This window comes from Talpa europaea, assembly GCF_964194135.1.
Source record: "Talpa europaea genome assembly, chromosome: 13".
In the NCBI taxonomy this organism is placed as follows: domain Eukaryota; kingdom Metazoa; phylum Chordata; class Mammalia; order Eulipotyphla; family Talpidae; genus Talpa; species Talpa europaea.
In genome coordinates this window covers 34,414,023-34,430,892 of record NC_140080.1, presented here as the reverse complement: position 1 = coordinate 34,430,892, position 16,870 = coordinate 34,414,023, and the positions used below count along the sequence as shown (strand labels likewise).

Here is a 16,870-nt window from a genome sequence, read left to right as displayed (position 1 = left end):
TATTCTTTTACATTCACACCATGTAATATGTATCAGTATTTAAATTTTCCACATCCTCCCAACACTTGTTATCTGACTGTTTGATTTTAGCCACCCTATGGGGTATGAAGTGGTATCTCATACATCATGAGTTTGATTTGCAATTCTCTGATGAATATGATGTTGAATATCTCTTCACATGCTTGTTGGTCATTTTCATATCATCCTTGGAGAAATATCTGTTTACATCTTTGCCCATTTAAAGACTGGGTTATTTGTCTTTTTATAATTGAGCTGTAAGTGTTCTTTATATATTCCAGATACAAGTCCTTCATCATATTTGTATTCATTTGTTAAGGTTTTCTATTTCTAAATTTTGAATTGAATTGCAGTGAGATTTCATGTTATCTTTTTCAATTCAGTGTTTTGATTAATGATGGTTAGAAGTTTGTTAATTACCTTGTCTCAAGTTAGAACATCTAATCAATGTTTGTAGGAAAACCAAAGTGACTCCATCTTGAATCCAGGCCATTTTAGGCCTGTGAATGAGAGATACCCTACTCTGGGAAGAGAGCCAAAATTCACACTGTTTTCTACATATTCAGTAACCTGTATCATGAACCATATACAAACCTATTAACCTTAATAGCACAAAGATACATATAATACATCCCCTGGGTGTCTGACATCAGTAGTTTTATGAAACTGCTACTCTCTAGTTAAATATTAAGTTTCAGAGAGGTATAAAAAGACCCCTGTCTAGGAGTGAGGTGTGAATCCTCCCTCCATCAGAACTTTAGTTCTGTCCAGTGGCTTCAGTGCCAAGGCCCACTGTATACAAGGTGACTAATAAACTTTTAAGTGTGATTAATGGACATACCAGCTTCATTCTTTGGATACAAGTTACCTTCTCAATTTGGGGGAACTTATTCATTCCCATAATGGCACAAGTGAGGCTTAAACTCATGCTATAACAAATATTTATGTGACTTCTGTTGGCCACACTTGGTATTACTAAACTGTATTATTTTCCTCCAGGCAGCCAATCTGTGATGGGCAGAATAATGACCACCTAGCCAGAAATGTCCATGTCTAATTCCCAAAATATGTTACTATGTTCTTTTAGATGGCAAAATAGATTTCAGGCATGTAATTAAAATTAGAACCATATGAATGAAAGATTATATCCAGGATTATCTGGGTGGGAGAGAATCTTTCCTGATTTTGGCCAGAGGAAGATGTGACTACAGAATAATGGTCAAAGAGATGTAATGTTGTTTGGCTTTGAAGATGGAAAAGGGGGGACCATTAATTGTGTGGACAGCATCTACAAACCGGAGAAAGACAAAGATGGAGTCTCCTCTAGGGCCTTAGAAAGAAATACATCCCTCCTGACACCATGATTTTAACCCTGTATGAACCATATAAGATATCGGGCCTTTAGAACCATAAGTAATATATTTTTATTGTTTTAAGCAACACATCTGTGGTGTATTTTTATAGCAGCAATAGGAAACTAACACATAATGCAAGCATAGCTTCTCATGCATCCAGTATATGACTCAACAAGAATTTATCACTCTGCAAGAATAGTATTATCATAGCAAATACTGAAGAATGTGATTCAGTTCTGTTGAACAATCTGGAGAAAAGTAATTTATGACTCCCCACTTCTTTTTTCCACAGAATTTTTAAGAGCAGTTGCCAAAGACATGCAGTTAATTTTAACTGGAGCCTGTTTTTTTCCTACTAAATTACCAGAATCTCTAAGTTAGTGAAAGAAATCCCTTCACAATAGCCTATACATTTTTGAAATTAGTTATTTCTGTCAGAATTAAAAATATAATAGTAACTGCTTTCCAGAAATGGTATGCTCAAATGAATACAATATGTTTAATTTTAAAGGGGGACTCACAAAGATATATATATAGATAGATAGATATATACATAAACAAGTTTTAAGTTAATGTGTATATTAGGGATGACAGAAAAAAGCTGAAGGAATAGTACAAGAAATTTTACCACAGGGCAATTTTACTCCCTATTCAGGGCATTCATTGCTGCAATAATGAATGTACAAGAAGATAAACAGGCTGACCTCATAATGAAGCTCAATTATAGTGTCTATCCCAGTTTACTTAGGTCAGTACTTCTATAAGTACTTTTGATTTATTAATCCAGAGTGGTGTGGCCATTGGTGTGAAAACAAATACAAATGATAGACTAAAAGTTACATTTCAACATAGGAGGTCAGCTCATAGATTATATGGAATTTATATCCTTGATTAGGAAGACATTGGCACCAGATAATGTCTACCGTTAATAGCGTGTAGGTTAAGAGCTGGGTTTTCAATTCAAATAGTCTTATATTTCAAACTTTTCATTTTATCAGAATTGTGAGCAAATTACTTAAGTGTTCTATGCTTCAGTTTCCTCATGTCAAAGAGGGGATAACATGTCAAATTCCTTAGACTTGAACAGAGGGCTAAAAAGAATGAGGGAATAATTAATTAGCACTCTGTACACTACTTTCAACTAAATTTGAAATCAAGAAATAAGCTTTAAAAAGATCCGTTACATCCAGTTAACATTTAAGATGTGTGTTTTTCTGTATTATGTAACATTTTGATTTAAAATATTACATTATTAAAGCATTGTATTGTATTCTCTTGGAGGTAGCACCAAAACTAAATTGAGGGCAGCTTAAATGAGATAAAGCCCCTTTAGTCTCAAATCAAAAAAGGTCAGAAACAGGCAATCCAGGGATGGCATAGTGACTTTGTGATCTTTAGGGGCCCTCATCTCTCAAGTCATTCTATGCTGACTGTCTTCTACCTTTATGTCCTTCCTTGTGTTGCTTTTCGCTGAGCATGCCTAATTGTTTTCCAACCAAGACATACAGTCCAAGCAGAAGGGGGCAATTAGAAAAGGGGGGAAAATAGACCTTTTCTTAGATAGCACATATTCCTTTATACAGCCTTCTTGGAAGTTTCCTACAGTAAAAATTTATATATACAGCGCATTGAATATAACACAGCCTATGGCTTATTCCAGGGAGGCTGGGAAAAAATTTTTTTTAAATTTTGGTTTGAGTAAGCATACTAATAATGCCTTAAGTGAAGTTTATGGTTGGCTACTAAGGAAGAAAAGATGGATGGACATTGGTTGGTCACTGCATTTTCTGTCACAGATGCTCAGTGTTTCTCAAATGGGAAAGTCAGTTTCACTATTATATCATATCACTGAATAAACATGACACAGATATTTTACTCTCTTAACACCAGTGACACTAAAAAGAGAGCAATTAAAACAATTATATTAAAACTAACATTGGTATATTAATAAAAAGGAATCATAATCAGTATAAGACTTTTAAGAGAAAACAATATCAGACAAAATGGGGCATGTTCAGGGTGGTACGGCCATATACTAAAAAAACAATATAAAAGATAGGTGGCTCAGGCGGTTGAACACAGCACTGTGAAGCTGTCCACAGCCTCTGCAGTGTGCGTTCAATCCCTGTTCAATCCCTGCTAGACATGGAGATACCCACATGGTGAGCAGATCTCTCCTGTCTCACCTGCTGCTCTCCTCAGCAGTGTATTTCAGTCTGCCTGTTCTGTTCCCCACTCTGTCTCTGGTGAATCCTCTCACCCTCCCGCACATCTGGCCTGTACCCTAGTTCTTGTATAAATAAAAAAATCTTTTTTACCCTCGCCAGCGGCCAGGGAACAAACCGGCGCTGCAGAGGCCACGGGCAGCCTCACAGCCCAGCGCTCAACCGCTGCGCCACCAGGGGAGGCCCTAAATAAATCTTAAAAAAAAAAAAAAAGTTAGGTGCTATGAAAGACAATAAAGCAATAGCCAGACATCACACTGTGCTCTTTCCTTTCTGTGTAGGTGACCATCATTGTAAATGTTAATACGTTGCTGCTGTTATGTAAGTAATGGTTTAAAAGCTAGTAGGAAAAACTTTAAGGCAATGCACCAATTTTATATAATTATTTTCCTTAGTTCCCCCCTCCCATACATACATAAGGCATTCAAAATAAAGATTTGTACTGTTGTCTTTGTTAGCATTTAGGAGTCAAGATTTTGGGCTGTTCATCTTGTTATAGTAAGGAAGGAAAGATAAAATTCTTTTAAAACAAAGGGGGGACAGTAAGTTTTACAAGCAACTTTGTATAGTATAACTTGAACAATCAGAATAGTTGCCAAAAACATCAGCTTGAATTTCATTGATTTTAAATATTTGGAATATTAACACCAATTATATATGCTTCCCACCCCTTCTGAAAGTAGAGTATTTTTAAGTCAAAAATAGCATGAAAGAAGCAATTACTAATAACTTATATGGAAATGTTCTTAATGTCCTCAGACCCCCAAAACAACACACAACATTGAAAATAACACTAACATATAGTAAATGCAGGAATAATGTGAGACAGAGCCCCTATAAAGTAGTTTACAGAAGCAGGAGTTTGGCGGGACCACTCTGGATACTGCAGGTTTACGCTGTCTCACTGCCCACTGCTGCAGAAACCAACACCAAATGATGTTTCCCCCTTTCTACTTTGTAGTAAAAGCAAAAATACTCTTGATTTCTTCCCTCACTGAAAAGAGGTATTAAAAATCTTTCCTAAAAGTTAATTAGCATAATGAGGAATTAACAGAAACTAGGCATACCTATGTTGTCACTGAACGCTGAAACTAAAGTCGCTCCTATAGTTAGGGTTTTCTTCTATTTCTAGCCCAGGAGAATGGCCTTGAAAATTGGGCAAAATAGGTTTGAGAAACTTGAACTCGTTGGTCCCTGAGCCCCCCGTCAGGCACACCTCATACTGGTAGCTGTGGGACAGCGTCCCGGCGCCGCCCACGTCCACCAGGCGGCCCGGGAAGGGGCCGTCGGGCCCCAGCGAGCCCGCGCGCGCGCCGGCCCCGCGCCTCCCGCACAGGCGCGCGGCCGCGAAGGCGAGCGCGCACAGGAGGAAGAGCGACGACACGGCGGCCAGCGCCACCACCAGGGACGCGGTGAGGCGGTCGGCCTGCGCGGCGGGCGGCGGCGCGTCGGGCGGCGGCAGGTAGGGCTGCGAGAAGCCGTCGACCAGCAGCACGTGCAGCGTGACGCTGGCCGACAGCGGCGGCTCGCCGTTGTCCTTGACCAGCACGACCAGCCGGTGCTTGGGCGCGTCGCGCTCGCCCAGCGGCCTGGCGGTGCGCACCTCGCCGTTGTGCGCCCACACGCCGAACAGCCCGGGCTCCGTGGCCCTGAGCAGCTGGAACGACAGCCAGGCGTTCTGGCCCGCGTCGCCGTCCACCGCCACCACCTTGGTGACCAGGTAGCCCGCGTCGGCCGCGCGCGGCACCAGCTCGGGGCAGGGCGCCGAGGCGTTGGGCGGCGGGTAGAGCACGGAGGGCGCGTTGTCGTTGGCGTCCTGCACCACGACGCGCACCCGCGCCTGGCCGCTGAGCGCGGGCGAGCCGCGGTCCGTGGCGCCCACCAGGAAGTCGAAGGCGCGCAGCGCCTCGTAGTCGAGCGAGCGCAGCGCGAACAGCTGGCCGGTGTCGGCGTTGACGGCCACGAGCGCGGCGGGCGGCGGGTGCGCGCGGCCGGCGGGCAGCAGCGAGTAGGTGAGCTGCGCGTTGGAGCCCGCGTCGGCGTCGGTGGCGCGCACGCTGCCGATGTGCAGCGCGGGGCTGTTGTTCTCGCGCACCAGCAGCGTGTAGGCGCTCTGGCTGAAGGCGGGGGCGTTGTCGTTCACGTCGGACACCAGCACGGTGATGTGGTGCTGGGTGCTCAGCCTGGGGGTCCCCAAGTCCGTGACGGTGATCGTGATGTTGTACTCCGATGTTAGCTCTCTGTCCAGCGGCCTCTCTGTTACCAGGGTGTAAAAGTTTTCCAAGGAAGATTTTAGGATAAACGGTAGATCTTCCTGAATGAAGCAACTTATTTTCCCATTTTCTTCCGAATCAAGATCTGAAACACTGAACACTGCAACCACAGTCTCAGGAGAGTTCTCAGGGATCTGTCTGGTAAATGAGGACATGATGATTTCTGGGGCATTGTCATTCACATCGACGACTTGAGTCAGAACAGTGCATTTTCCTGACAAGCTTCCAGCATCTCTGGCCTCAACATTGATCTCATAGGATTGAGTTGTTTCGAAGTCAAGTTGTTTTTTCAGTTGAATTTCTCCTGTCATAGCATCGATCTCAAAGGTTTTGCTAATCTCCTTTGAAGCCTGGAAAAGGGAATAGGAAATCTCTCCATTGATTCCTATATCTTTATCTGTAGCAGAGACCGTGGTGATCAAGAATCCTAGGGGACTGTCCTCAGGGATCTGCACCCTATAGAAAGGTTGGTCAAATTCAGGGGCATTATCATTGATATCCATGACTTCGATGTAGACCTGAGCAGTACCAGATTGGGGTGGAGAGCCGCCATCCTGAGCTATGAGGGTTAACCTGACTTCAGGTTCCTCCTCACGATCCAGTGCTTTGTCCAGCACCAGCTCAGGATACTTCTTGCCATCGCTGCGTTTGCGGGTGAGGACCCGAAAATAGGAGTTGGGACTTATTATATAGTTCTCTATATTATTTTGGCCTACATCCACATCCTGAGCGTTCTTCAGAGGGAATGTAGTCCCGGGAGGGCTGCTCTCTGATATTTTTAGCAGCATATCTTTGTCTAGGAACACGGGAGCATGGTCATTTATGTCTATTACTTGTAACTCAGCTTGAAAAAATGCCAAGGGATTTTCTAGCAATACCTGGAAACGCAGCACACAGGGCTCTGTGTGACCACACAATTCCTCACGGTCCAGTTTCTCATTTAGCCTCAGAGCCCCTGTCTCCAGATTGAGCTGCAAATGCAATTTGTTGCCTTTGGAAATCACCCTAGCCCCTCTCCTGGAGAGTTCTCTCTGCCCGAGACCCAGGTCCTTTGCTAAATTGGTTATAAAGGAACTCCCCTCGGTTTCCTCCACTACAGAATAGCGCCTAAATTCCGTGCCCGCCAGAGCTAAGCCCAATAGGAGAAAGAAGAAAACAACTTGCCTTTGGCTGCAAATGAGCTTCCCGCTGGCCTCCATTGTTCTTCCTTTCTATAGACTCCAGCAAGGGTGGTTCCCCTGAACCGTAAAGACCTCCAAATCTGAGACGATGCTTAATATACAAAAGATCTTGGGTATATTCCGGTGAGTAGTCCTTTTTAGAGGATCCACTCGCTCTGTGACATCCAAGGTTCCTGTGGGCTCCCTGGCTTTGTTGGTAAATTTTGCCTGTTGTTGGAGCAGCAGCCTCAGTTCTGGTTTTTTACCTTCTTATCCTGCAGCGCCACCATGTGTCTTCATAGGGTTTTACGTTTTCTGGGATTAAGATGGATGCACTATTCCTAATTCTTTCTATAGATAAGTAAAGTTACAATACTGCTTTCACTATCACAGGACCTTTGGGCCAAGGCAAAACAAGAGGAACGTATGAGAACCATACAAGAGAAATAACATGAGTAGGGCCTTTTTTGCTTTCAATAATGCAAATTGAATTTGTGGCAAAAAGAAAATATGGACCAGCTTGCTGGGAAGGATATATACAAGAAATTAAAAACATACAATTAGTTATCACTGACAATGTTTAGAATTATATACTTTTATTGCCTCGATATATGGGAATAATCAGTAACTATATACCTTGGACAAATTATTTAACCTCTCCCTTAGTTTCCTGCTCTGTAAAATGGAGATAGTAATACCTACTAGATAGGTGTACCTATCAGATAGGGTTGCTGTGAACTGCCCACCTTAGATATAAGGAAATTGAGGCAGAGAGAAATTAATCTTATACATACACACAGAGAGACAGAGAGAAAGAGAGAGAGAGAGAGAGAGGAGAGGAGAGAGTCATATCATTTGATGGCACCAGGTAGCTCCGTTTACATAAGTCCATTGCCATGATTAGAAAACACCCAAGATTCAGTCAGCAGTAGAATGCATATGAATTCAAGAGCCAGATTATCTCAGAAGTTATCAAGTCAAAATTGTGAATGAGAAGGCTTAGAGAATTTTTTCTAATATAATGTCTGATAACAGTGGTAATTCTGATATGCTATTTTAGTTAACTCCACTTTTTATGAGTGAATTTTAAGTTACATTATTTGAAAAAATTCAAATCCAAAGCAGGAAATAAGCCTCTGAGTACTCACAACTAGTTTCATAATTACCAATATTTTGCATAATCACCTTATTTCCCCAGTATTTTTATATCCCAGACAAAATAAATTTTTACCCACGAATACTTCATTATACATTTTGAACTTTAAATGACTTAAAAATACCATGCCAATTCCACACCTAGAAATTTTAGTTAATATTATTTAATATCAATCTATTATCAGATTCTCCATTCTTTCAAAGTCATTGCGGTTGTTTCAAACAAGATCCACCATGCTTGCATTTGGTTGGTATGTTTTTAATTTCTTTGATTGTGTAAAGTTCCTTCCTCCTTTTTTTCTGTGCCATTGCTGTGTTGGAAAAACTATAATATTGTCTTCACCTTATGTATTTTGGGTTGTGAGGTGTTTATTGTTTTTTTTTGTCCTTGGACTATATGCCATTAGTAATGCATAATACTAGCACTACTTTAAGACTTACCAATCTCACATATTAAGAATAGAGCTGTGCAAAAAATTATCTGGATATTTGCTAACTAAAGAAAGAGCAGCTATGGGGCCTCCCCGGTGGCACAGTGGTTGAGCGCTGGGTTGCGATGCTGCCCGCGGCCTCTCTGGCGCCGGTTCGATCCCTGGCTGCTCCCCAGTCACCTGAGGAGGGTCCCACATGGCGCGGGCAGACCCCTCCTGCCGCCCGCTGCTCCCCTCAGCAGTGTACTTCAGTCCTTCTGCCTGCTCTGCTCCCCACTCTGGCTATGGTGAATTCTCCCACCTTCCCGCGCTTCTGACTGTACCCAGTGCTTGTATAAAAACAAACAAATAAATAAATAAATAAAAAGAAAGAGCAGCTATGAATTAATGTAACGAACCTTAATTTCCCCAGAATCTCTAATTAATTTAATGATAATTTGTTTCTCATTAATTTTACATGTAAAACTATTCTTATATCTTCCCCGTTCATTACTGCATTATATTGAACAAGAAGCTTTTAAAAAATAAACTTTCAGGGCCTCCCCGATGGACAAGCAGTTGAGCGCTGGGTTGCAAAGCTGCCAGCAGCCTCTGCTGAGCCGGTTGGATCCCCGGGCGCCTGGCGAGGGTCCCACATGGCAGCTCCAGTTCAATCCCTGGCCGCTGGGTGAGGGTCCCACATGGCGCGCAGACCTTTCATGCCTCCCGCTTCTCCCCCTCAGTAGTGTACTTCGATCCTTCTGCCTATTCTGCTCCCTGCTCTGGATCTGGTGAATTCTCTCACCCTCCTGCACTTCTGACTGTACCCAGTGCTTGTATAAATAAATAAAAATAAATCTTAAAAAAAGTAAACTTTCAAATTAAAGAGGAAAAGGCATTGTAAAGGCATATAGGGACAACTGCACAAAACTAATGTGAAGAGAATACTAAACTGAACCAAACAAAATTATGTAATATTTCTATGCAGAGCCATTATCTTGCCTGTGAAATGAAGGTCATGTGTTCAGATAACAAGGAAAAGGCATGGATTCATCTTTCAACATTTTTACTTGAGCTTTAGATCAGAAATTTAATAATAATAGTTGAACAGTTGATTCAGAAAAGCTGGATTATTGGTTTACAAGGAAATAAAGCTGTGTAGTGTATTACATAGATACACTATACATACACTGTTAATTCAAACATAGAAAAGACTGAGCAGGAAGATGAATATGAGAAAAAAGTTCCTACCTAATTAGGGTGGAACTTGTCAGGTGATACATGATGGTGCATAGTGTCATAGCAAGATTCCAGAGTCGGACAGAAGGTGGAGAGATGCAGCTCTGCCATTTATTAGTGGTGACTTTGTGAACCTGCCCAACATCTACTTGCTCATTTCTGAAATTTCTCCACTTTTAAGATTCAGTGTTAAAATAGTGAATGGAGAATAGTAAGCACATTTTTTTAAACTTTAATAAAAGAGACTCTACAATCTGTGCTCCTAAAATGTAGAGTGGAATCACTTATACAGCACTCTAATAAATCAGGGGGAAAGTAGAAAAAAAAAGTTTGATGGCAATGAAAAACAATGTAAACATCTTGATCAGGATCTATCATGTAACAGCCTACACATCATGCATGAAAAAAGACATGACACATGCATGGCTTCCTGTGTAGAGGGTCCTTAGGGCTAAAGTTGGATCCTTTTCTAAAGCAAAGGTATTTGTTCTATGACTTTAAGAATATTTGGGGAAAAAAAAGTGAAAGCACTCCTCTAGCGGTAATTCAGGATAAATTTCTTAATAGGAATATACTCACAGATAGATGACAGCATTTATATATTTCATTCTTTATCAGAAACTCAAGTCATTTCGGATTGAGGGATTTTCTTCTGTACCTCTTCCTGTGCACTGGTACTGCAGGTTAGGAATAACTTGTTTTAAGAATTTGAAGTCGCTGGTTCCAGTGCCTCCCGTCAGGCACACCTCATACTGGTAGCTGTGGGACAGCGTCCCGGCGCCGCCCACGTCCACCAGGCGGCCCGGGAAGGGGCCGTCGGGCCCCAGCGAGCCCGCGCGCGCGCCGGCCCCGCGCCTCCCGCACAGGCGCGCGGCCGCGAAGGCGAGCGCGCACAGGAGGAAGAGCGACGACACGGCGGCCAGCGCCACCACCAGGGACGCGGTGAGGCGGTCGGCCTGCGCGGCGGGCGGCGGCGCGTCGGGCGGCGGCAGGTAGGGCTGCGAGAAGCCGTCGACCAGCAGCACGTGCAGCGTGACGCTGGCCGACAGCGGCGGCTCGCCGTTGTCCTTGACCAGCACGACCAGCCGGTGCTTGGGCGCGTCGCGCTCGCCCAGCGGCCTGGCGGTGCGCACCTCGCCGTTGTGCGCCCACACGCCGAACAGCCCGGGCTCCGTGGCCCTGAGCAGCTGGAACGACAGCCAGGCGTTCTGGCCCGCGTCGCCGTCCACCGCCACCACCTTGGTGACCAGGTAGCCCGCGTCGGCCGCGCGCGGCACCAGCTCGGGGCAGGGCGCCGAGGCGTTGGGCGGCGGGTAGAGCACGGAGGGCGCGTTGTCGTTGGCGTCCTGCACCACGACGCGCACCCGCGCCTGGCCGCTGAGCGCGGGCGAGCCGCGGTCCGTGGCGCCCACCAGGAAGTCGAAGGCGCGCAGCGCCTCGTAGTCGAGCGAGCGCAGCGCGAACAGCTGGCCGGTGTCGGCGTTGACGGCCACGAGCGCGGCGGGCGGCGGGTGCGCGCGGCCGGCGGGCAGCAGCGAGTAGGTGAGCTGCGCGTTGGAGCCCGCGTCGGCGTCGGTGGCGCGCACGCTGCCGATGTGCAGCGCGGGGCTGTTGTTCTCGCGCACCAGCAGCGTGTAGGCGCTCTGGCTGAAGGCGGGGGCGTTGTCGTTCACGTCGGACACCAGCACGGTGATGTGGTGCTGGGTGCTCAGCCTGGGGGTCCCCAAGTCCGTGACGGTGATCGTGATGTTGTACTCGGCCTGCCTTTCTCTGTCCAGCGGCCTCTCTGTTTCCAGGGTGTAGAAATTCTCTACAGATTGCTTCAGGACAAAGGGGAGATCATCTTGGATGGAGCACACCAACTTTGCATTATTCCCTGAATCTCTGTCTCTAATCCTAAAAACAGCTACTACAGTCTTTGGAGAATTTTCTGAAATTGGGCTAGTAAGTGATGACATGAGCAGTTCCGGTGGATTATCATTAACATCTGTTACTTGAACCACCACAGTACATTTTCCAGAAAGTCCTCCACCATCTTTGGCCTGAACAGTTAATGTATAGTTTTGTATTGCCTCATAGTTCAGTTCAGCTTTAAGATGAATTGTGCCAGATGTTGGATCTATTTGAAACGTTTTGAGAATTTTGTCAGTTGCATAAAAAAATGCATAAACTATTTCCCCATTACTTCCGGCATCTAAATCTCTAGCTGACACGGTGACAACTAGTGAGCCAACCAGGCTATTCTCAGCCACCTGCACTTTGTAGAGCAACTGAACAAATTCAGGGACGTTGTCATTTGTGTCCACAACCTCGATCCGTACGAGAGCGGTCCCGGATCTAGGCGGAGAGCCGCCATCCAAAGCCGTGAGGGTTAAACTGAGCTCAGGCACCTCTTCTCGGTCCAGAGCTCTATCCAGTACCAACTCAGGGTAGATACTCCCCTCACCACCGTCATGGACATTGATATGGAAATAGGTGTTGGGGCTGATTGTGTAGTTTCTCAGGTTGTTGATTCCAACATCCGCATCTTGTGCACTCTCTAGGAGAAATGCTGCTCCTGGAATGGTACTTTCTAATATTTTCAAGGGAATCTCTCTGTCCAGAAATACTGGAGAATGATCATTGATGTCGCTGACCCACAATTCAGCACGGAAAATCTGAAAAGGCTTTTCCAGTAACAACTGGAAAGGCAGCACACAGGGCTCTGTGGAGCCGCACAGCTCCTCTCGGTCTAATTTCTCATTCAGCAGTAAATCACCAGTAAGTGGATTGAGTAGTAAAAATAGTATGTTCTGATCTGAAACGATTCTAGCTCCCCGGGCTGACAGTTCCCCTGCCCCTAACCCCAGATCTTTTGCTAGGTTGGCCAGAAAGGTGCCTCTCTCCGTTTCCTCAGCCACAAAATACCGAAGCGGCTCCGCAACAGCCCAAGACACTCCCAGAAATACACAAAGAAATAGGACTTGCCTTTTCTGCCCAGCACGCTCCGCTCTAGACTCCATTCTCCTTTAAAAACACTGGTCCTCAGGCAGCTCTCAGAAATGGCAACTGAGTCCTTAGAAATGAGCTTATAATACCAGTGCTTGTGGGGAGGGATCCTCCAATTTCCCCCAACTCCTGTCAGCACGGTTTCCTTTACTCTCCTTGTCTGGTCAGCTTTCCTTTTAATGCTGGAATCTGCAACATCCTTTGTGCGAATTTCCCCCCTCTTTTTAGACAGCAGCGCCACCTTGCGTTATGTGAATGTTATTCCCGTTTTTAAGGATAGAACAGAAAAACATGGCGGGTTGATGGTACTGCAACAGGAGTGATTTTTTTCGCCCAGTGTTTTGCTATTTCATTTCATGTTTCCCTTCATATCATCAGTGATGCCAGTAAGTGTTTTATCGCTTTACTCTGATATTTTGAATTCATAGAGAATCAAATCTGTTATTTATCTTAATTTAGAGCATGAAATTCAAGAGCAAATCTTAAGGAAACCTCCTGTTTTAAAAATCGATAGTAAAGAGAATATAAGAAAATGAAGCGTCCATCAAAAAGCCAACAAATATTAGAGAAAGAGCTTTTATTTATTTGTAAACTGCTTTAACAAAAATGCTTTCATACTGCTGAGTAGCCTTTTTCCATTTTTCTTTAACTTATGAATTAAGTAATCCCTCCAGTTTCAAGGTCTTTATCCATATTTTTGAAGCACTTTTTATACCTCATTGTCCACCCTTCATTCTCATTAGGTATTATGTATAAAATGTTTATATATGATTTCTATGACTAATATCTCCAAGAACATGCAGTAAACACTCTTAAAATTAACAGTAGTAAGCAGGTCATTCTTGCCTTTGTGGAAGTACTCCTAGTATTTCATCTTTAACTATGATGGTTGAACTTGATTTGGGGTAAATGTTCCTTTTTGGATCAAGGTTTTATTTCATATTTTAAAAGTCATTTTGACATCTGTTAAAGCTGTACTTTTTCCTTTAACTTTTTATCTCAAACTCTTGATATGAATGTCATTTAATTGTGACACAGAATTATTATTTTATTGCACATATGGATTTGATGTGCAATAAGCTTTTAGGATTCTCCCAGTCCACATTGCTCTGTCTGTGTGTGTTGTATATGTTAATTTCTATGGTTTTTGTATGAAATTATCCTGCCTTCATAGAATTGATTAGCAGGTTTTCCATGTATTTTCATGTAGCAGAAGAGTTTTTATAATGATATAATCATCTATTTCTAATGACTAATTACACCTTTTTCCTTACATGAGTTGGTTTGTTGGCTTTGGTGGTGGTAAATCCATGACTGTTGTTCCCATTTTACTTTTGGTTATTAATCTATCCAGGTTTTGTTTCATTTTAAAGTAACCAGTATTTTATTTTAAAACCATCCAGTTTGTCTGTATTTGTGAATTTCTTTGTGTTATGTTTTCACTGAATTTATCTTTAGTTATATCTTTATTCCTGTCAGTAGTGCTCAGTAATTTTTCCAGAAATTTAAATCATCTTTGCTTTTCTTAGTAAGCCTTAGTTTAGAAAAATGCCATTGGTAAGATGGAAAATGTTAAATATTTGGTTTCTATAGGACTATACAGCTCTAAGAACTGATTTTTGCTTTCCTTTAATGTTCTTACTTGCATATCTGAATTTCCTTTTTATCTTATTTTAAATTTTTAAAATGGAAGTAACAGTGCATTATAAGATTATTTAAGTGTCAAGTGTGCATCACTGAAAATCAATGTGTATATATTCTGCATTAAATTCACCACTAAAATTCCAAGTCTATCCTTCACCATGTAATGATCTCATTTGTCCTGATTTACCCACTCCATCTTCCATCCCTTCTCGGCAACCACTAATTGGTCTATTAGTGGTTGTTTTTTGTTTCAATTTTTGTTTTAATTAGTTCATCTGCTTGTTTTCTTTATGTACAACATATGAGTGAAATAACACAGTGTTTGTCTTTCTCCATCTGCTTATTTCACTAAGCATATACCTTCTAGGTCCTTCCATGTTGTTTCAAATGGCAGGATTGCATCTTTTTTATAGCTGAATAGTATTCCATTGTGTATATAGACCACATCTTTCTTTGTCCTGGTTTTCAGTCAATAGACATTTAGGTTGTTTGCTGTCCTTGGCTATTGTAAATATTGCTGCAGTAACCACAGGTGTGCATGTATCACTTTGATTTAGGATATTTTATATTTTTGAGTAAATACCAAGAAGCGGGATAACTGGATTATATGGAATTTACATTTTTAGTTTTTTGAGGCCTCTCCATAATGACTGTATCAATTTTCCTTCAAACCAATAGTGTATAAAGGTTCTCTTCTCTCCACATCCTCTCCAACACTTGTTGTTTCTTGTCTTTTGGATAATAACCATTCTTATAAGTGTGAGGTAATGTCTCAATTGTTCTTTGATTCATGTTTCCCTAATAATGAGATGATGAACATTTTTTTTCATGTGCCTATTGGCCTTTTGCATGCCTTTTTTGAAGTATCTGTTCAGATCCTCTGCCACTTTTAAATTGCATTGTTTTCTTATTGAAATTTATAAATTATGTGTATATACACATACTATATTAACAACTTGTTGAATGTATGATGTACAAATACTTGTCCCATTCAGTAGGGTGCCTTTTCATTTTGATGAGGCAAGTTTCTCTCACTGTGCAGAGGCTTTTTAGTGAAGTAGTCCCATTGGTTTGTTTTTGGTTCCCTTGCTATTGAAAAAGTCACCAAACGTTTCTCTAATGCTAATGTCAAGGAGCATATCTCCTATGTGTTCTTCTATTTATTTTGTGATTTCAGTTCTTGCATCCAAGTGTTAAATCCAGTTTGAATTAAATTTTTAAAAAAAGATTTATTTATTTTTATACAAGAACTGGGATACAGGCCAGATGTACGGGAGGGTGAGAGGATTCACCAGAGACAGAGCCGGGAACAGAACAGGCAAACTGAAGAAACACTGCTGAGGGGAGCAGCGGGCGAGACAGGAGAGGTCTGCTGTGCCATGTGGGCTTCTCACCAGCCAGTCGGCCGGGATCAAACCCGCGCTACAGAGGCTGCAGATACCTTTACAGTGCGGAGCTCAACCGCCTGCGCCACCAGGGAGGCCCATAGTTTGAATTAATTCTTGGGTTTGTTATTTTTTTTAAAGATTTATCCATTTATGCATACAAGAACTAGGGTACAGGCCAGAGGGGTGTGTGTGTTGAGGTGGGGTGGGGGAGGTGAGAGGATTCACCAGAGACAGAGCCAGGAACAGAACAGGCAGACCGGGGCCTCCCTGGTGGTGCAGAGGTTAAGCGCTGGGTTGGCCCCAGCCTCTGCAGCGCTTGCTCGATCCCAGATCCCTGGCTGCGGGCTGGCCAGGGTCCCACATGGCGTGGGCAGACCTCTCCTGCCGCTCGCTGCTCCCCTCAGTGTATTTCGTCAGTCTGCTCTGGCTTTGGTGAATTCTCTCACCCTCCCGTGCTTCTGACTGTACCCAGTACTTGTATAAATAAATAAATAAATATTAAAAAAAAGGCAGACCGACTGAAACACACTGCCGAGGGGAGCAGCGGGTGAGCCAGAAGAGGTCTGCTGCGCCACGTGGGAAGTTCCCTGGCTGGGGATCGAACTCGTGCTACAGTGGCTGCAGACAGCTTCACAGGTGGCATCCCAACCCCTTGTGCCCAGGGAGGCCCTTTGGTTTATTATTAAATAATAGTCTAGTTTCATTCTTTTGCATGTGAATGTCTAGTTTGACCATTAGCAATTATTGTTGTGACTTTCCTTCCTCCATTGTAAGTGCTTTCCTCTGTTGTCGTATATGTACCACATCTTCTTGATCCAGTCATCTATTTTTGGGCATTTGGGTTGTTTCCATAGCTTAGCTATTGTAAATAGTGCTGCTATAAACATAGGGGTACAGGTGCCCTTTTGAATTAATGTTTCTGTGTCTTTTGGGTAAATACCTAGGAGTGGAATTGCTGGATCATATGGACACTCCATCTTTAGCAGGTTGAGGAATCTCCACACATCTTTCCATA

At 43.2% G+C, this 16,870-nt stretch overlaps 2 protein-coding genes across 2 annotated transcripts; both read right to left on the bottom strand.

Moving 5' to 3' along the window:
- Positions 1–4,498: 4,498 nt before the first annotated feature.
- On the bottom strand, positions 4,499–7,070 carry LOC311182692 (protocadherin beta-8-like; the record flags this gene model as incomplete). The annotated part of the gene is made up of 1 exon (XM_084251711.1): positions 4,499–7,070. The coding sequence occupies one exon, from the start codon at positions 7,068–7,070 to the stop codon at positions 4,674–4,676; it is 2,397 nt and encodes a 798-aa protein (XP_084107837.1). The 3' UTR covers positions 4,499–4,673.
- Positions 7,071–10,449: 3,379 nt separating this feature from the next.
- On the bottom strand, positions 10,450–12,837 carry PCDHB7 (protocadherin beta 7; the record flags this gene model as incomplete). Its single annotated transcript, XM_084251717.1, has 1 exon — positions 10,450–12,837. One exon carries the CDS (start codon positions 12,835–12,837, stop codon positions 10,450–10,452), a length of 2,388 nt encoding a protein of 795 aa, XP_084107843.1.
- Between the last annotated feature and the right edge of the window lie 4,033 nt (positions 12,838–16,870).